Source organism: Eptatretus burgeri, chromosome 9, assembly GCF_056783735.1.
Source record: "Eptatretus burgeri isolate ZD-2024b chromosome 9, Ebu_testis_v1, whole genome shotgun sequence".
Classification (NCBI taxonomy): Eukaryota; Metazoa; Chordata; class Myxini; order Myxiniformes; family Myxinidae; genus Eptatretus; species Eptatretus burgeri.
Genome location: NC_140969.1, coordinates 76,105,118 through 76,127,088, shown reverse-complemented (window position 1 = coordinate 76,127,088; position 21,971 = coordinate 76,105,118). Strand labels below are relative to the sequence as shown.

The following is a 21,971-nucleotide window of genomic DNA, read 5'->3' as shown; positions in this document are numbered from 1 at the left end:
TGTCTGTGAACAGGATATCTCAAAATATTATGGATGGATTCTGAAGAAACCTGGTGGATGAGTTGGTTAGGTGACAAGAACAAGCCGATTAAATTTTAGTTCAGGTCCGAATCCGGATCCGGCCTATCAGTGGGATACAAAACGTAAAGTAATAATCCTGGCAGAGCCGTATTGGTGTGCACTCTACGTAGTTATCGTTCTCGTTTTACATGGAACTACATATACAGAAAGACCAATCCTTAAACAGAATTGCTCATGTCATATTCCAAAATGGCAACGTCGAAAAAATAAAAATAAAAACTTTTTTTTTTACTGTTTGAGGAATTTAATGCAAACCCAACAATTGCATGGAATTTCATAAATGCATGTCTTTCTTTTTGTTTTTTTCCCCCTCCTCCAAATCTTGGTGGCATCTAATCAAATCTGTGTCTGGTGTATGTTCCCCCTCCATCCCCTTCCTTACCTCAAATGGCCGCACTGCTGATACCGCACATGAAAAGGCTGAATACCTAAACTCGGTGTTTGCAGCAAAATCTTTTGTCTGAAATCCATCGTTTTCTGTAGCCACCTTACCCAGTCGCACCCAACTGTCCCTGGACTCTGTGGAGAGCTTGCTGTCAAACCTTGACTCAGATTCTGCAACCGGTCCAGACAGCATCAGCCTTGTGTCCTAAAAACCTTCTCATCCACTCTTGCTCACCCTCTCTCTGTTCTATTCACCTTCTCATTTGCTCAAGGTCATCTGCCATCTGCTTGGAAATCAGCAAACATTACTGCCCTGCATAAAAAGGTGCAAAAACACATCCCTGCTACTACAGACCAATCAGCCTTCTCCCAATCATCAGCAAGGTTATGGAATCCATCATCACTTCAGACATTAAATCCTTCCTCTTTGCCAATGGCTTGATTTCCGGTTATCAATTTGGTTTCAGACCAGGTAACTCTACCCTGGATATGCTGCTTCTGCTCTCCCAACAATGGATGGAGGTCCTCAATGCCAGTCATGAAATCAGAACCATATCGCTTGACATATCACATGCTTTTGACATGGTCTAGCAACCCTGCTCTGCTCACCAAACTCTCTTCCTATGGTATCCAAGGCCATCTCCACTCATGGCTTGCAGACTTCCTCTCCTATCACAGCCAATGTGTGCTCAACAAAATGGAATTCTTTCATCCTCTCTTCCTGTCCAGGCTGGAGTTCCTAGAGGTAGCCTTCTGGGCCCTGTTCTTTTTCTGGTTTTCATCAATGATCTCTCCGACTCTCTGGAAAGTCCTCTTTATCTCTTTGCTGATGACTTCACCCTCTACCGTACCATCTGTCATCCTTCAGACCAGCATGCAGCAGCTTCTTCGCTCACTGCAGATCTGGATAAAATCACAAAATAGTCCAACACGTGGAAGATGTCTTTCAGTCCTGACAAATCTCACACTCTCACTATGTCTCTCCAAAAGGACCGTTTAGAACCCTCCCCCCCCCCCCCCACCATCCACTTTCTCAACAATCCGCTGGAAGAAGTCCTTTCATTCAAGCTTCTGGGTCTCACGATCTGCCATGATCTTTCCTGGGAAAGCCACATTTCCAACCTCATCTCCAAAGCTAGTCGCTGATTGGGAATCCTCCGTCGTGCAAAGTCCTTCCTCTGCCCACCTGAGCTCCTGACCAGTTACAAAGCTTTTGTCTGAAGCCTGATGGAGTACTGCTCTACCTTCTGGGTTAGTGATCCTGCCTCTCACCTTTCTTGGCTTCATGCTGTGGACACCAAGGCATTTAGAATCATTGGTATCTCCCGTGGTGAGGCTGAGTCTTTGGGCCTCTCACTCTCTCACCACAGGTAGGACGGTGGTCTTTCTGTCTTCTCCCGTCTCCTCTTTGGTCTCCCCCCCTCCCCCCTGCTCTGTGTGCGATATGTCTCCACCATATTTCCGCAGGGTGCTCAAGGTCTGCCAGCATCCCCCTTCTGGTAATACGACCAAAATCAAGAATCACTGCTCACCTTCACTCTTTCATTCCTCTTTTTTCCCGCCTTTGGAATAAACTCCCTCACTCTCTTCAATTCCACTCTTCCCTCCAGACCTTCAAAACAGCTGCTCACCACCACCTCTTATCTTCCCCCATCCCAATCCTCGATATTTTCTACCCCCGTTAATCCACCCCAAACCCACCTCCTGCTTTCCTTCCTCAAAGTCCCTGTAATGTCCATCTTGTATACCCTGTGTTCCCTGCCCCCATCCCTCTCCCTTCCACAGATCTTCCGAAGGTCTCTGTTCCCCATTGTTTTGTCCTTCCCTCTCCCACACCTCTTGTCTCATGCCCCCCTTGCTGTGCGTTGTGTGTTAGCTCTCATACGACCCTCGACAATGTATACAAAAAAAAAATTCCAAAGGGTTTCCTCATGTAACCTCCTCTTGAGAGAAAAACTAATAATTCCCACGGAAAACTTCATCCTGTCATGACATCAAGCCTAAGTATTTATATTTTCAAAAATGTCTTTTGGTAAATAATTACAAACACCAATTACAATTTATAGAAAAAAAAAGAAGTTGTTTTACAAACATTTTTTTTTTTTTTACAAAAAAAAAGTTGTTTAGCATGTCCACCCTGACCTGAGTCTGGGAGGTCGGCAGTTCGAACCGACACTCGCGGAGTCATACCAAAAACATTAAAAAGGTACGTGCTGCTTCCTTGCTTGATTCTCAGTATTTAAAAGAATAGAGAACGGACAAACAACCATTGGTTGGCAACCATTGTCCAGGCTTGAAGGGCCAAACGGCCTCCTCCTGTGTTTAAGTTCCTTTTCAGATGATGATGTACCATACTCTGTTACAGAGCGTTGCTGCTGCTGAAGCAGTTTCTTGATAAGTGTATACTGGATGATTTGCCATTGTCTTCCCAGCAGTAGTGAGGGCAGGGATTTGTCACTTGTTCATGGTGCCAGTGATAGCTCGCCTACTCTTCGTGTCGATGGACACATCACATCTTTAACGTCCATCAACTCATGTCGGCAGATGGGACATCAAGTTTAACGTCCATCAGAGGGACAGCACACACATTGACGAATCAATCCTCCCTGTGAAACACCGGGATGACGGTTTTAAGCTTCGTCGAGATAAGTTCCTTCTAAGGGAACTGACATGATTATATTATTATTGTTTTCCAAATGCCATTCAGTTAGATACTTGTACATTTCAGTAAGACACTTCACTACACTTCTGTGATTAATAACAGATGTGAAGTCTTTGACAATGTTTTGTAAATTTGCACAAAAATGAAGCCAAAAGAAATATAAAAAATAAATGATGTTTTAATTTGTTGAATTAAATAAATATCACTGTTCAGTGTCCAATACTGTAATACACCATATGGTGGGAAAATGGAGTAGGTGTACATCCCCAGGATGTTTGCCCTCTCATTTCTGGTTAATGTCAGTAAGAAGTCGCTCCATAATTCGTCATGTCTTCTATATTTACGCCATGCTGTCTTAGTGGGTTGTTATCCCATTCCTCATCAGTCGCTCACACTTTGCCTGTCTTCCCAGCTGCCTTGTTTACCATCTGCATGCTGCTCGCAAGCCTCAACAGTTGTACAAATCCGTGGATCTACATGGCGTTCAGCCGGAGCTTCCCAACCTGGCTAGGCTGCGGGGTCTGCTCCAAGCGACGGTCACGTACCCGTGGTCCACGTGAGGAGTCGGTGACCACAAGTAGTCTGAATTTTGGCTCTTCATCTTGGACCAACTGTGAATAACTCAGTTTGTAAAGTTGTTGGCATTTGCTGCGTTCACTTTTTGGTCTCGTCATTTTATTACTTAGAAAAACACAATTTTTCTTCTTCTTTCATCGCATAAATTTTATGCATAAACGTATGAAATTCCCAACAAAGAAGGCCAGAATTTGTTCCGTCCACGCATGACTTGGGAAGCCAGTAAAGGAAAACGGAAGCCATTGACGACTGAAGGGGATTTGATATCTATTGGAAGGAAGCCAGTTTCTCATTCATACAAGATGCCAAGTGACCTGCGTTTTACTGTCAGATGGACGGCCAGAGAAAAGCCATACTGAAAAAGGAAATAAATCTTTGCAGACTTGGCTCATTGCACCAATTTCAGGAAATTTCATGGAAAATTTAACATGAAACTGAAATGAGTGAAGTGCAATAAATTCGAGTTGTTTTTTTAAGTTTCCTCCATTATAACCAACAACAGTAGTATCAGCAGCGACATTTTTTTCCACCAGACTCGGTGGAGTCTTGGTTCGATGTTTGTCACCGAAGGTCTGGAAGGTCAGTGGTTCGAACACTGGCTGAATCAAACCAAAAACTTCAGAAATGGTACATGCTGCTTCATTGCTTGACACTCGGCATTAAAAAATTATTGAGTAGGCCTACGGACAAAACCATCGTTTGGCAACCATACCGCAGCCTTGATGGGCCTAATATCCTCCTCCTGCATTGAAGTTCCTTCTGAAGGAACTCATATTAGATTATTGTGTCAATGCAATCCCCTGACATGTAAGCTTGTATAAGCAGCCTGAGCACTTCAAGCGAGTCGTCTCGTTGACAATGAAACTCCATGTCACAGTGTTGAAGGAGGATGCTCGTGATTATATAAGCTTTGTCTATCAGTTGTTACCACCATTACGATTTCATACAGTCAGTTATAATGAGGTCTGCTTTGTGTAACTCTTCTTTAAAGTGTTCAAATATCACAATGTGTTGCGTTGCAAGGTACGATGCTCCTCGAGATGTTTGTATTTGTCATATAATTATTAATCATTAACTGAGAGATAAATGGATGAAGGAGAATCTGAGTTTTATTTTCATCAGCCACTCAGCATGAAAACTTAAAATGGAGAGGAAAGAATGTGAAGCCTATGTTATCGTTCACTTTTGTCTGTTGTACATTATTAAACATATTAATGTGGGCTGACAGAATGGCCTAGAGGTACACATGCTTGCATCTAAGTTATCAAGCTTTGGTTTGAATCCTGACCCACTATAAACTGTCATGGCAGGGTGATTCATCAATGTGTGTGCCGTCCCTTGGATGGACGTTAAACGGCCATCCCGTCTGCCAGCATTCGTTGGTGGACATTACAGATCACACGGTATCCTTCATGAAGAGTAGACAAGCTATCTCCGACACCATGAACAAATTCCAAATTCCTGCCCAAACCTACAGGGGTATTACATCAGGAGCACAGCTACACCCTCAGCTAATGATGCCACCCTGCAGTTTGTGCTGCTTATAAATGAAGAAGAATACGTATTAATACACCAGACTTGACACAGGTTAAGCTTGGTGTTGGCTTAATTGTTAAGGTGGTCTGCTTCAGATGTCAGGATCTTGAGTTTGAGCCCCTTTTGGGTGCTGAAATGACATCAGGTGGGGTTGACTTAATCTTTCACCCTGAGGTCGGCGAAATGAGTACCAGTGTACTGGTAATAGAGGGCACTGTATCAGTGGCACAGCTCTGCCCCCAGAAAAATGATGCAGTCACACGCTGCACATGATAGCTCGCGAGACACAGGTTCCACCACGCCCTACTGGGCACCATTGTTTCATGAACTCTTGAGTGTGCTTTGAAGGTTTCTGGCTGTTTTACACAAAGGTAATGTTGGATGTGCTAAACACAGAATCTTGATTTTACAAAGGGCATGCATTAATAAGATTTGCCAACCTGTGGCTTAACGAGACCCTCTCTTGGGTCTTCAAAAGAGCTTCTGCAAAGTTGAAAAGTATTGAATGGACATCAAAGTAATATCATTAAATTTAACAGCTTTCAGTGGAAAATAATGATTCACAATTATGGATTAACATAAATGATTGTTTTGTGCTTTATTGAGATGAATCAAAATATCTGCTCTTTGTTTGCTTCAATCCAAAACGAGGAATTTGTTAGCCTTATATTTTGCATATCTATTGACTGTTCCTTTCCACAGTTGAAAGAGAGTAATATATTTACCTCTTGAGACGGATGCAGAGCATCAGAGGCAAATTGATATGAAATGTAGGAAAGTTACAGTAAGTACGTGTGTGTGTGTGTGTGTGTGTGTGTGTGTGTGTGTGTGTGTGTGTGTGTGTGTGTGTGTGTGTGTGTGTGTGTGTGTGTGTGTGTGTGTGTGTGTGTGTGTGTGTGTGTGTGTTTTGACGGTTTGTGGCTTTCTCGTTAAGAAAACTTATAATCCATTTGCTTAGTACTCATACCTTACAATATATATTTCATTTCAGTTTTTGCTTAAGTTCCAAATGGTTCTTACTTTTTCAGTTACTTAATGCAATTAGTGTGTGGTTTTTTTTATTTTTAAGCACATAGCATATAATGTAATGGCACTCTGACTGATTTGAAATGTTCTCATAATCTTCAGGCTGGGGTAGGCGCTTGCGATCACTGAGAGATGCCGCAGCCAGACATTCATCATACAGCTGCAGGGAGCTATATATTGTTGCAGATTCGCGCCCGCCGGCGTGCGAACGGCCACGTAACTCGAATCGCGGCACGTCGCCCACCGGACGGACAATCCAGTCGTGACCCTCTCGGACTAACGCCGGGAACCAGTCACGGGTGGACCTTTCGGCCTCACCACGATCGTGCCAATCGGCCCCCGCGTGGGATAGGGTTGCTCGCCAAATTCGACCTACCAAAGTACCCACACGGAGGGTAGACCGGGCGATCGCACCTCGCCGCAGGTCCACTTCGGACACAGGCCACTTTAAGCGACCCGTTCCGTACTATCGGGATAACCGAGCGGTGTTATTCGTCGGCCTCGACGGTTCGATTGATTATCGGGCGTTTTAGCCCACGACCAACCCTTTACGTGAAGCAAGATGGAGATTCAATGAAAGAAAAGACGAAGCGAAGCGGGAAAACAGTTCAACATGAAGCACATTTATTTCGCGATGAACGGAAAGCACACTTATACAATTCCACCAAAAGCACATGTAAAAGAAGAAGACAATGCAATATTACACAAAAAGCAAATGCAACAATGCAGATCTATCCGACTACCGGGCACACGGCAACACTTATACAATTTTACTTCACAGACGGCGCCGCCAACACATATTCCCAAAGCAAAAGAAAAGAACCACCCTCAAGGATGAGGCGGGCCTGGGGCCGAGACCGGGTCAGGCCTACCCGTCTGATGATGAGACGCGAAGTGGCGGTGGTGCCTCAACTCCGCGGGCCTCGCGGACAGTGTCTGGTAGGGGGTGGGAAACGGGCCCCCTTTGTCGCACTATCTCAGCACGGGGGGAAACAGGAGGGAGTTGCTGATGCTCGGGGGAAGGAGGATATCACCCTGTCTCGGGTCCCGCGGCGAGCATCTCCTCCTCGACCTCGGTCGCGTTGCTGGGCTCTCCCTCTGCAGCTCCCGGCACCGACGTGAGCACCCCCTCGTCCGCCTTCGCCGCCGTCACCTCTCCACAGCTCCGTCTACTCGCCCTCTCCGTCTCCTCTCTTGGCTCGTCCCAACTCTTCTTTCCAGCTCCACCGACGACTCTCTTGAACTCCGCACAACTCCTTTACTGACGAACGCAGCCGTTTATATAAGCCCCGTGGCTTCGCTCTTTCACCCTTGACCCTCTGCCTCCGACCCTTCACCTCTCTAACTGGCTCCCCATTGGCCCGAGGAAAAGTGGGCGTGAATGCTTTTTGATCCATGAATTTGCATGTAGCGACCGCCCTCCAACGCCCTGGAGGCGGGGCCAAATCGCCCCTCGCTCACCGATTGGACGGAACAAAAGTGGGCGTGAGTCGTTTTTGATCCGTTTTCTGTGGAAAGTCCGTGATGTTTTTGAACATGCTGCTCGGTGCGCGCCCTACACGAGTCCAGCATCGGTGCCCACGAGTGGCGCGAGATGGTGTGGATGCGATGGTGGCGAGTTGTGACGGTAAAGGTCGTGGCTGTTGTTGTGAAGCGGCGTTGTGGTTGGTGGTTGTTGTTGTGAGGCGGCGTTGTGGTTGGTGGTTGTTGTGAAGCGGCGTTGTGGTTGGTGGTTGTTGTTGTGAAGCGGCGTTGCGGTTGGTGGTTGTTGTTGTGAAGCGGCGTTGTGGTTGGTGGTTGTTGTTGTGATGGCTGTTGAGACGTGGTTGGTGGTCGTAGTAATGGCGGCTGGTCCAAAATAAAGATAGTAAAAGAAAAACGGCTATCCTGAAGAGTCGCAGCCCGACTGAATGACATTTATTCCCTCGAAACAACGGGTTTGGGCCTAACTACACATATACTTACAGAGATATCTCACCTAAGGGACCTGAATGGTGGTTTGCGAATTTGGTCAACCACAACACTACCCCCTCCCCTTTTTACAGACTCGTCCCGAGTCGTCAAATTTTCGTGTGCCATCATGTGTAGTTTTCCCCTAGTACATTTTACCTACGGATCCCTGAGTGCGACATTCATGGTATTTGTGTCCCCAAAATAAATAACCTGAGGGCTGAGTAACAACCTAAACAAACTCACTCACACAGACGACTTAAATAAAATTGCCGGCGCTAAGACAGACATGCCGGGGGCGCACTCATATGTACAGTACATCTTACCTTAACTTACAAATTTTACACTAAACCATGGCCCAGGATCAATGAACTCTGCAAAAAGAAAGCAGTAAGCAGGGAGCCAGGCTGCTCACATGCAGTCTCTGGCTCAAAACAATGCAGGTGACAGGGAACGTGGCCAGCTGCTCACACGCAGTCCAAGGCCTTCCCTTTTTAACTGAACGCAGTGAACCACAACGGTGCATGGGCTGCACAAACGTAGTCTCCGTGCCAGCTCAAGTGGCACACGCAATGAACACAATGAATGGATGGATGAATGGAGGCACGCAAACACGGTGCACGGGCCGCCACTGCAGGCCCGTGTTGTAGCTGCCAACAGGGCAGTTCTTGCAGCTTGCAAACTGTTGCCTTGATCCTGGCGCACATGGCAATGAACAGGGGGGGGGGGGGCAAAGCAAAATTAAACGGGGCTGGTGAACAGGGGCAGTGGGCATGGCATGGCAAAGGCAGCAGGCAAACACAGCCCGCAGAAGAAGGCCGCTGCAGGCAAACACAGCCGGCAGATGAACTGGCCGGCACAGGCCTTGAAGTACCACAGCTGCAGATGATCCGGCCGGCACAGGCCTTGCAGCAACACAACAGCTGCCGATGAAGTGGGCCGGCACAGGCCTTGAAGAAAAACAGCCAGCCGGCAGATGAAGTGGGCCGGCACGGCCTTACAGCAGCACAGCCAGCAGATGAAGCTGGCCAGCCTTTGCCGTTCAGTGGAGGTTGGTGGAGGGAGTGCGGTGGTGCTGGCCACTCGGAAGGCGGGCTCGGACCTAGCCTACGGTCTCCCTCCCAACCTATCGCCTTTGCCTGTCACTGTCCATACCCACCCCCTTAATTTGTGAAACCCAATTGAGCCCCAACTTATTTTTTTATTTTTACTTCCCCACTATAAGTCATCCCCTAACCCCCTTTATCGTCTTTGTTCGGCTAACCTATCCTGTCACCTAGCCTACTCCCAACCCCTACGTTCCCTTCCCGGAGGGGAACAAGGAAGAGCTAGCGTCCTGTGTCGAGGCCCAATTCAAGCCTCAGAATGGCCTCCCCAGACTTCAGCGATCTATAACCAAAGTGGGTCCAGCGGCCCACAACGAGAGCGAGGGGATGGATGGTGCGGAGGGGTACACTTCCTAATCTACCCTAACCATTTAACTGTTAAACTACCCCGGGGCTTTCAACAAGCGCCTCTCGCTTAAACTATTGGTTCTATAAACCCAGATTCCCGTCGCCTGTGTTGGTGTCCTCACAATTTCGGGCCTCGCCCCCCAATTTTCTCTCCGTGCCCTCACACGGTCTCATGGCTGGGACACGTGGCTCCCTTTGGCAGGCACGACCCTCTGCCGATTCTCCCGCTATGGCACCCCCGGGCACTACACTGCCTCCGAGCCTACCAGCTCCCTAACACCGGGGAGTGCCCCCCATGGCACCTCCCCTGAAATGCACACGTGGCAGGCTGGCTTCCCAGGCCCCTTTCCGAGGGTCACCCGTGCCCACAACACTGCCCACGCGGCTAATGGCGCCCCGGGCCCCCGCACCAAGCAGGCGCACCCGTGCCCACTACGCTAGCCCGGCCCCCCATGGGCCCTTGGCCTACCACGGCCGACTAGCCTGGTGCCCGGGGTACCCACTCAGCGATACTCACCTTTCGCAGCCACGCTCCCAGCCCGTCAACAGGGCTCCTGCACCCCTCCAAACGGGTTTCGAGCCTACTTCCCCACCAACAACAAAACGACTTCCATATTTGTTAATTTGACTAACCCACTAACTCAGTCTACACTGACCCCGGGGGTCCCTTGGGCGGGAGTCACTCCTCCCCCCAATCACTCATCGCACCATGCATTCCCCATTCGCTCCACTCACACAGACCCGCTGGGCTCACTCACTCAACACGTACTCACCTCAACTTTTCAACACACACACACCGCTGAACTCTGCCATCCTTCTAACTACATCCCCTAACTAACACGTGCTCCCACGTCGTCCCTTAAACTACAGCACGTTCCTTTTAACACTACGTAGCTAAACTACGTCCCCTCTACACACTCACAAGTCAGTCACTGTCTCCAAATAATCCCATTAATCAATTTCCCAACCTAAATCTCGCTACAATCCCTCTACCTAATCCATTCCACGGACTCCATGAGGACTTACCCCTGCCCCATGAAGTCGGTCTTACTAAGCTAACCCTTCCCCCTAACTAGTTTCCATCCTGTGCCCCGGTAAGGGGGTCTTCCACCCCTTGCCCAGGAATCCTGTGCACCCGAAAGTGAGGCTTGCTTTTTCTTTTTTTTTTTTCTTTACATGCGCAGCACCAGCGCGGCAACTCACAGCTCGCGCACTTTACACCTGCCCGTGACGTCATGCAGCTGCACGTGTTCCTCGTCCCTCCTTCGACGGTACCATCCTGCAGGGATACCCCTCCTGCCGGATTCCAACCCCACGTGCAGCCATGACGTCACCGTGCGCATAAAAAAAAACAAGCCCCACGCGAACACATGTGCTTTGCCCGTTGGAGCTTAATATAAGACACACGATCGCGTGGAGAACCCGTCCGGTCCAAATCCATAATCCTGCCCAAACTTTGTCCGTCCGCGGGATCGGCAAATCCACCGCGTGTGTTTCCGGACCGGGACTTCACTCTCGCAAGCGAGCACGTGGCGGCCTCGTGCGTTGCACAGCACGGACCGCGTGCTCACTGCTGGGTGAACCCGGCACGGTCCCCGAAACAACTACAGCCGCTACCCGGCTTTCGTTCCTAACATGTCGCCGTCGTCGCCATTCGACCCACGCACACCTGCGTGTTACGACGCTCACACTCCACACCATTAAACTCACACCGGGAGACGCGGCTGCATGTTCACACATGCCCACCGACATCTCCCTTACATACCGCTCTCTCACACACACACGGTCTCCCTTGCACAAACCATACCACTCACACGTGGTGCTCCATTCACTCGCGGCCTTCCACTCACTCGTGCCATTTCCCTCACACAAACCACACCACTCGCACACGCGGGGGCACTCACCCGCGGTTCCTCATCCACACACCGTGCCTCACTCATACACCGTGCCTCACTCACACACGCGGGGGCACTCAACCGCGGTGTTTCATCCACACACCGTCCCTCACTCACACACGCGGGGGCACTCACCCGCGGTGCCTCATCCACACTGGCCGTTTCATCCACACACACGGCCTCTTCCACACACGGTGCCTCATCCACACACGGCGTGCTGGGAAGAACGTACTCCGGCACCATCGCCACCACACCACTCACACACGGGGTCGCTTCCACACACGGGGACGCACTCACGCCTTGCACCACACACACAGGGACAACCACACTGGGGATTCGTGTCCCCACAAGGGTCTCCGGGGCCTCTATACCCCCCAAGCTCTCCGTGCACCTGTCCACAGCACTCCTCCCCTCGACCTCGCAAAGCACGACCGAACTCACCTGGTCGTGACTCGCCTCAAGGGGGAATACTCCCTCCCCTCGTTCCTGGAGGAGGCCATCCAGCTGCTCGCACTGGGTCCCGACACGCTCCGCGAGCTCACCCCCATTATCCTCCACTACCTCCGTGTGTGTGTGTGCGTCACTTACCCCGTCTTCATCGTGCAGTCTTCCCTCTGTCGTTCCCATCTCCCGTGTCTCTGCCAACTCAGTCACCTCTTCACCCTTTACCTCCCTTGTCTCTACTATTTTTATTTCCTTTGTCGTCACCTCGTGTCTCGTCTCGCACGTTTTGGTCTCCCCATTTAATTTTTCCCTTTCGGTCATCGTCACGACCCTCGCCTAACACGCCCCCCGAATTATTTTTTCACCCGCCTCCACTGCGGGCCTGTCAGCCGTTGCACCCCCTCCCAGCTCGTTGGCTTCTACACGTGGAGTCGCCATTTTGAGCTCCCTGCTGACGGCCTTCATGCTCGCCTGCAGGCATCGGCCCATGTTCTGCGTCTCACCCCGCAGCTCTTTCATTTCCTCCTTCATGTTTGCTTCCATCCCGTTTATTTGCTTGTTCATTTGCTGTGTATTCGCATCCATCGTCGTTTTCACTTCGTCCATTTGCTTGTTCATTCCTTTCATTTCGTTTTTCATTTCATTTGTATTTGTATCCATCTTTTCGTTTATTTGTTTGTTCATGCCTTTCATTTCGTTTTTCATTTCATTTGTCATTGCCGCCAGCATGGCGCATAGCTGGGCCAAGTCGGGTGCGCTTGGGTGAGCCGTTTCGGCAAGGGTCGGGGGGTTTTGGTGGAGAGGGGGAGGGGAGGTGTCATACACCGCGGCCGCTGCCGCACCCATTTCGGACTCTGGGTTCAGTTGGGCGAGTTCGTTTTCCTGTACAACCAACATTTCCTGCACGGGGATTTCATCCTGAGCCATGGATTCTACACTTTCTACATCCATTTCTAATACCCCCGGCTCCTGCTCGCCTTGAGACGCCATCTTGCTTCTCTTAAAGGGTTAATTTAGCTCGCTCGTAATTTGGAGGGAATCGGGGGTCGCTCCTCTCACCCCTGGACCGATTCCCGTTAATTTATTTGGAGACAGGAGAGCCCGTTTTCCCGTTCTCCGATACCAGTGCCGCGAGGAGGGCGATGAGTTTATATCGCACGACCTGACACCAGTGTTGCGGATTCGCGCCCGCCGGCGTGCGAACGGCCACGTAACTCGAATCGCGGCACGTCGCCCACCGGACGGACAATCCAGTCGTGACCCTCTCGGACTAACGCCGGGAACCAGTCACGGGTGGACCTTTCGGCCTCACCACGATCGTGCCAATCGGCCCCCGCGTGGGATAGGGTTGCTCGCCAAATTCGACCTACCTAAGTACCCACATGGAGGGTAGACCGGGCGATCGCACATCGCCGCAGGTCGACTTCGGACACGGGCCACTTTAAGCGACCCGTTCCGTACTATCGGGATAACCGAGCGGTGTTATTCGTCGGCCTCGACGGTTCGATTGATTATCGGGCGTTTTAGCCCACGACCAACCCTTTACGTGAAGCAAGATGGAGATTCAATGAAAGAAAAGACGAAGCGAAGCGGGAAAACAGTTCAACATGAAGCACATTTATTTCGCGATGAACGGAAAGCACACATATACAATTCCACCAAAAGCACATGTAAAAGAAGAAGACAATGCAATATTACACAAAAAGCAAATGCAACAATGCAGATCTATCCGACTACCGGGCACACGGCAACACTTATACAATTTTACTTCACAGACGGTGCCGACAACACATATTCCCAAAGCAAAAGAAAAGAACCACCCTCAAGGATGAGGCGGGCCTGGGGCCGAGACCGGGTCGGGCCTACCCGTCTGATGATGAGACGCGAAGTGGCGGTGGTGCCTCAACTCCGTGGGCCTCGCGGACAGTGTCTGGTAGGGGGTGGGTAGGGGGCCCCCTTTGTCGCACTATCTCAGCGCGGGGGGAAACAGGAGGGGGTTGCTGATGCTCGGGGGAAGGAGGATATCACCCTGTCTCGGGTCCCGCGGCGAGCGTCTCCTCCTCGACCTCGGTCGCGTTGCTGGGCTCTCCCTCTGCAGCTCCCGGCACCGACGCGAGCACCCCCTCGTCCGCCTTCGCCGCCGTCACCTCTCCACAGCTCCGTCTACTCACCCTCTCCGTCTCCTCTCTTGGCTCGTCCCAACTCTTCTTTCCAGCTCCACCGACGACTCTCTTGAACTCCGCACAACTCCTTTACTGACGAACGCAGCCGTTTATATAAGCCCCGTGGCTTCGCTCTTTCACCCTTGACCCTCTGCCTCCGACCCTTCACCTCTCTAACTGGCTCCCCATTGGCCCGAGGAAAAGTGGGCATGAATGCTTTTTGATCCATGAATTTGCATATAGCGACCGCCCTCCAATGCCCTGGAGGCGGGGCCAAATCGCCCCTCGCTCACCGATTGGACGGAACAAAAGTGGGCGTGAGTCGTTTTTGATCCGTTTTCTGTGGAAAGTCCGTGATGTTTTTGAACACGCTGTTCGGTGCGCGCCCTACACGAGTCCAGCATCGGTGCCCACGAGTGGCGCGAGATGGTGTGGATGCGATGGTGGCGAGTTGTGATGGTAAAGGTCGTGGCTGTTGTTGTGAAGCGGCGTTGTGGTTGGTGGTTGTTGTTGTGAGGCGGCGTTGTGGTTGGTGGTTGTTGTTGTGAAGCGGCGTTGTGGTTGGTGGTTGTTGTTGTGAAGCGGCGTTGCGGTTGGTGGTTGTTGTTGTGAAGCGGCGTTGTGGTTGGTGGTTGTTGTTGTGATGGCTGTTGAGACGTGGTTGGTGGTGGTAGTAATGGCGGCTGGTCCAAAATAAAGATAGTAAAAGAAAAACGGCTATCCTGAAGAGTCGCAGCCCGACTGAATGACATTTATTCCCTCGAAACAACGGGTTTGGGCCTAACTACACATATACTTACAGAGATATCTCACCTAACGGACCTGAATGGTGGTTTGCGAATTTGGTCAACCACAACAATATCATGTGGATATGTGTTCAACCTAGGTGTACATTCAGCAGGAATTGCGAAGCTACTAAATTTAGGCGAAGCCAGAAGAAAGCACAAAATCGGTGTACAAATGTCATGCTGACATTCCATGACTTTCGGTAATGCCTGGCAGAAGTCTTTTGGCTCTGTGCCTCTGACCTCGAGACAATAATTATTGTGCATTCTCTCAAATGCCTTCGAAATATCTACTTTCAACCATTGGGGGGAAAAACTTCCTTAATATATACAGTATATAGTTTAGTAGTATACTCCAGTGCAAAATGTCATGTTTATGTTATGTGAGAGGTGTTTTGATGTGTTAACTCTTTCCCATTAATACTTTCAAAAAACGGGGAAATGACAGTCTGGTCCGGCATCAAGTCAGACTGTATGTTCAATTTGTGTTTGAGGTCTCACTGGGAATAGCACTTACAGGGTACTGACATCACTTCGGTACAGCTAACATAAGCAACCCAATTAGTCCCAATGTGGTCTCTCGGCAGAGATGGGATAACACAAGCTGAAGCCAGCCTCTAAACCTCAAAACAACAAACCAAACTGAACTCTCAGCTGCACTATGACTGGACTTCACAACAACAAATATGTTCTCACTTCTTGTCAGCAATCACGAATGCTTTCTATAATCTTTACAACTAATGAACCATCTCTCATGAGATATTAACCTACATCCACCTTCATAGCAACACAAATGAATATTGAATGTACCAATGAGATATTGACAGTCTGAACTTGCATTGTAGTTATGGCCGAGCTTGTGAATCGTGCAGGATGTGTAACTAATATTCTCAATAAAGTTAAATAAAGACAAAACAATGGCTCCTTTTTCATTGCAATGAGGCATATCCATCTAATCGATCCAGTTGTTCTATTCCAAAGAAGGTTTCTGTTTCTGTTTGCATTGGCCAGTGCTCAGTGCAGAGAATGTCCATTCGTTGTGTAAAGGATGCATTCGTATTGCAGGATAACAAGCAAAGAAAAGTTGGAAATTGCAAAAAAATTCCCTTTGCAGAAAATTAAATTCCATTCATCTCATGCATTGTTGCCAAGGTAATATTAATCATCCATTCCTGAGAGGTTACAACTGTAATCGAAGAGGAATTTAAATGCATAAAGGGTTTGCAGAAAAGCTTCATGAACCCTGAGAATCTCTGCTGAAAATACAAGTTGTTGAAGGATTTGTGTTCCAGTGCCATGCCAGACTAAAATGAGCACAATTCTTTCTACATTAGAAGAACATTAGAATTCTTAATATACAGTATACATTTGAATTCTTTATACCTTCCCAGCACATTCACAAACCATGACTATCTATTTAAAAAAAAGCCTTTTTATAACAATCTGTGATACGAATACAATCTAATGTGTGACATTATTTGAATCTGCGGGCAAGTTCTTTGTTATTGTACATTGCTTGAACCCATGAAGGCATCAAATCAATCATTTTCTGTAAGCCAGCCTGATGCACATTTTGCCAAATGTAGATCGGATTTTGGTGCAGTTCCTGTTTATTCCTTCGCAAGGGCTTTTCTGCAGCTCCCAAGCCATGTGCCCAGAGGTGTTCCATGGGAAGAAGCTGCGGCCAATTCCACCTCTTCCAGATCGAAGTAGTTCTGGGTGCAGGACATGCAGAAACATATCTCGACAGGAAATTTGTTCCATACCGAAAAGATGCCTTGCTGGTTTATTTGATACATTGAATTGTGGTCCGATCACAGATTGTTAAAATTGAGTTTGTTTACAATCGGGGCAATAATTTTATTCTGGAGTGGCACAAAGAAACAATAACACAAGGGTAAATCCTAAAAAAATGACAATGTTTTCATTGTTTGACAAATATTCAGCAACACCCTTGGCACTTATAACTCTTTGTGTCAACAGGAATCTGGTCAAACCACAGTGTTTGCCTGATCTGACACAGATGAAGAAAGTCATCCTCAAACAGCATTCAAAATTTTTTTGATCATCCACACTGAGTCTTGGAGGTTAGTGGTTCCAAACCTGACCCCGGTCATGATCATACCAAATACAGTACTTTAAAAATGGTATGTGCTGCTTCCTTGCTTGATCCTTGGTATTTAAAAAAGGATAGGGCATGGACAATCAAATATAGGTAGGCAATTTGGCCTCCTGCATTGCAATTCCTCAGAAAGGAATGCGTGTTTTTTAATGGAAATAAAATTGTTCTTGAGGGGAAGGTTAATAACATCGGATATATATTATGAATGTACAGAGTTTAGGAAGTGAATGGGATAAAATAAGAACAATATAATTGAGTTAAGGAAGAGAAAAAGGAATGATAGAAGAGATAATCAAGATCAGGGGAGTGTGAAAGGAGTTGAGAGAGAAGCGAAAGGAAGCTGAAAGGAGAGAAATGAAGAAGGTGTGGAGCAAACGGGGCCAAGGAGTGAGGAGGAGGGTAGAAATTCCACCATATTTTCTTAAGCAACAAAGACATGGCCCACAGAAGAGAGAGTATGGGTGACATGTTGAGAACAAGTGAGTTTGAAGATGATGAACCATTAGTGTGCCAACCTCTCAGTTAGTTACATCGCTTCGTAAATGTTTATAGGTTCAAAATCGAGTGTCTCGTTTCTATCAGGAAGTGTGGGTTGAATTACTTATGATGACTTGCAAATTTCAAGTCAATCGTGCATAATTCTGTGGACAGACACAAATGGTCAGGTCATGAAAAAGACTGCGCAAGAGACGGGTGACCTTCGATAGTTCAGTCCCTTCATGGTCTTCAGGAGAGTTGAGTCAGTATTGCATGGAACACGTTTTTTTTTTTTTTGATAATTATCCTCATCGAGGCCAGGCCTGAAATGAAACCAAAAATAAAACAACTGAATAAATATAGAAGTGGAGAAAAGGAGAAATACTCCAAGAGTTTTTGAGGAACTGGAAAACATGCCTTTTGAAAAGAGGCTGGTTATAATTGTTTGGAAAGACATGACGAAGTAAAGAATTCCAGAGTTTAGTGGTGAAGGGAAATAACCATACACCTTCATGGCCCACCCTTGAGTTGCCAATGGCCACACAATAATCAAATGATGTCGTGGCTTGGTCAAGTATTTTGCGATCTCGCTAATGGCAGAGATATACAGGGTGTCCATAAAGTCCCTTTACAATTTAAATTTTTTATTAGAAAAGCAAGTGAATAGATAAACCTGTGGAAATTATTACAAAATGAGGAGTCGATAATGAAGTTTTTTGTGCCTCATTTAATACCCTTCTATATGGGCACCATTAGTTGCATGAAGCACATCAAGATGGTATAAATTATAAATTGTATAGAGACTTTATGGACACCCTGTACAAGCAGCTAGTTCCTTGTAAATGCTGTTTCATTATTACATCTATAACTAGAAGGGCACTTGGTTGAGTGCATACCTTTGACACACAATGTCTGATCAAGTAGAATATATTTGAGCGAAAAAAACTTTGCAATGTATCAATTTTGACCCTATCTCTCAATGGTGAAGAATCACTTAAAAAAATTATCGTATCCAGATCTGGACTTGGATCGTCACCAAAATCGAATAGATTTGGCCTTGTCACATACCCAACCTGTCCAACAAGTTTCGTTAGAATCCATCCATAAGCTTTTAAGATGTCATGTTATATATAGTTTTAGCCCCATCTCTGAATGGTGAAGAATCACTTAAAAAATTATCAGATCCTGATCCAGATTCGGTTCTTTACCAAAATCTAAACAATTCATGCTTTTCACAAAACCAATCTGCCCACCAAATTTAATACGAATCTGTCCACAACTTTTTGAGATATTCTGCACACAAACAAAGAAAGAAGAAGGATGTCATGCAGAGCATGATACTTGCAAAATCCATAAAACTTATTTGACCTTAAAAATAATTGGTGGTTGAATTCAATGACCAAATATGCAACTCCTCTTCAAATGTCAAGTTAATCAGATGAAAATTGAGGATTTTAGAAATTTGGTCTATGTGGACCTTTTGGTCAATGCTGACCTCAAAAATAATTGGATAGTTGAAATCAGTGTCCTTAAATATAAATCCTCTTCAAATTTCAAGTCAATTGGATGAAAATTGACAATTTCAAAAATAACATCGATGTTGAACTTTTGGTCGATGTTGACCTCAAAGGTAATTGGTGATTCAATTCAATGACCTGATTTGCAAATCCTTCTAAAATTTCAAGTCAATCGGACAAAAATTGAGGATTTCAGATATCTAACAAAGTTGTTGAACTTTGGCCGATATTGACCTTTTGACTTTTGACCTCAAAAATAATAGGCCATTTGCTGATGACGAACTCAACCAGGTGGTGAAGTTTCATGAAAAATCGGTTAAAATTGTGACCCATAGACGATTGACATACAGACAAACAGACAGACAGACAATGAAAAATCACTCATAGAACACTTGGCAAAACAGAACAAAGTAGAATGGCACTCGGTAGAACGCATACCTCTGCCAAGCTGAACATTTTCTGTTTTGTATCCCTCGGATGGGCTGGATCTGAACCAAAATCGAATCTGCTTGTTCTTGTCACCTATTAATCAACTCATCCATCTTGTTTTGTCATAACTCGTTCACAACTTTTTGAGATATTATATATATATATATATATATATATATATATATATATATATATATATATTTATATATATATACCTGCTACAGGTACCATGTAAACCTGTACTAACCTGTTCCATGGTCGGGTTGTCGGCGACTAAACCGTCTCCCCCACCAGGTTTTATGGTGAGGAGGGTGTTTGGATATGGACACCCAGCAGGATTAAAAACAAAACTTGTCAAAGGGCGGAGGAGCTCCTCATGAGCCAACGGCCATCCATCTCTAGTGCCCAATTGTGTCTGCGGACGTCCTCCTGCAGTTGGGTCACTTCTTATTAGGAGGTTGGTGGCAGAATTTGCACTCCGGCCACCGTAAAACCCTTCATTCCGCAAAATGCAAAAACGCAAAAAAATCTGAAAACCCACTCCGTGGGAGTACCTCCTGTGCAGCTTCCCTTCGCAGGGCAGCTCACCGGATGACAGGGTAGGGGCAAAGCCTTCGGGACCCCCAATCTTTGATGATAGGAGAGAAACCACGGGGTAACATCCCTGGGTCAGATTGCGGGAGAGTGTGTCGGAGTGGTGCTGAGGTGTCGTCCACCAGACGGCGGTCTCCTTGGGTTAACCTGAGGCGGTCTCTTCGGGTGGGTGCCTGGAATGTCCTATCCCTAAGAGAGGATGATCACCTGTCTCTGTTATCATCTGAGCTCAAGCGTTTGGACATCGGGATTGCAGCTCTCTCTGAGGTTCGGAGACCGGATTGCGGCGAGATAATGGTGGGTGGTTACACCTACTATTGGTCTGGTCGCTCTGATGGTTACCATACCCAAGGAGTTGCTGTAGCTGTGTCCAATAAGCTGACCCCAATGATAATTGAAGTAACACCGGTCAACGAGCGTATTATGAGATTAAGGATTCATCACTCCTTAGGTGTCATTTCCCTGGTCTCTGTTTATGCTCCGACTGAGGCGAGTGATCTCACCGTGAAGGATGCATTCTACGCCACACTCGAGTCTGTGGTTGAGCAGTGCCCCAGACAAGATACACTTCTAGTCTTGGGGGATTTCAATGCATCGACTGGAACTGATAGGGATGGTTATGAGGTGTGTGTTGGTCCCCATGGGTCAGGAACTATGAAACAGAATAGCACTAAGTTCCTTGACTTTGCAAGAAGTCATGGACTTAGGGTGGCTGGTTCATGGTTTCAGCGCCCACAAGCTCATCGCTGGACTTGGTATTCCAACGCTGGCGGTGTGGCAAAGGAGAGTGACCATGTCCTCATTGACGGTCGTTGGAGGATGATCCAGAACTGCAGGGTCTACCGGAGTGCTCAGTTCCTCAATACTGACCACAGGCTTGTTGTAGCAACTCTAAAGCTGCACCTTAAATCCTGGAGAATGGTACCATCCCAGCCTAGGCTGGATGTTGCCAAGCTCAGGGATGAGAGAGTAGCTGAGGAGTTTGCGAACAGGCTGAGTGGACACTTGGGGGGTCTGGGTGCTTTGCGGGGTCCTGAAGAGTTGTTTGAGCGCCTTCAAGACCACCGTCCTTGATGTTGCCAGTGAATGCCTTGGAGCTCACCGCAGGGCAAAGAAGAATTTTGTCTCTCAAGGGACACTGGATACCATTGACCAGAGTCACAGGGCCAGGCTGAATGGCAGAGCTGAGCTGTTCAGGGAGCTGAGGCGTAAAACTGTATGTGCACTGAGGGTGGACAAGGAGGCCTATGTGTGAAGAATCTGTGAGGGGGTAGAGAATCACCTGTGGACAGGTGATTCTCGTCCCGCTTACAGGGGAATTCGCGCATTACGTTCATCCAAGCCCATCCCTCGGAGCACTGCAGTTCGAGCAGAGAGTGGTAGGCTCTTGACAGAGGAGTCTGAAGTGAAGGCCCGCTGGGCCGGTTACTTTGAGCGGTTGTACCGGGCTGATCCCCCAGCTGTCGAGTTGGACGTCACGGGTGTTACAATCCCTGTTGCTGACCCTCGAATCAACTGTGGTCCACCTTCGCTTGTGGAAACACGGGCTGCGGTGAACCAGTTGAAACGGCGCAAAGCTCCAGGGATCTGTGGCATCCATGCCGAACTTCTCAAGGCTGGTGGAAATGCTGCACTCGTGTCGTTGCATGCAGTTTTGTGCTCTGCCTGGAACACAGGCATCATCCCAACTGACTGGAAGAGGGGCCTTGTTGTCCCTCTCTGGAAAGGGAAGGGTGATCGCCAAGACTGCAACAACTACCGAGGGGTGACGCTGCTCTCAGTGCCGGGCAAGGTCTTTGCTCGCATAATTCTTGATAGGGTTCGCCACCATCTGCTTGAGCACCAGCGTCCAGAGCCGTCAGGCTTTACACCAAAGA

General features: G+C 47.8%; 1 protein-coding gene across 1 annotated transcript in view; it reads left to right on the top strand.

Annotated features, from left to right (window-relative positions):
- The window catches only part of LOC147020390 (mesotocin receptor-like), a 28,992-nt gene extending 13,119 nt beyond the window's left edge, over positions 1-15,873 (top strand). The window contains exon 2 of the mRNA XM_085895694.1: positions 3,540-15,873. Coding sequence (XP_085751820.1) covers positions 3,540-3,748 — 209 coding nt within the window. The 3' untranslated portion in view covers positions 3,749-15,873. The remainder of the gene's footprint in view (positions 1-3,539) is intronic.
- The last annotated feature ends 6,098 nt before the right edge of the window (positions 15,874-21,971 follow it).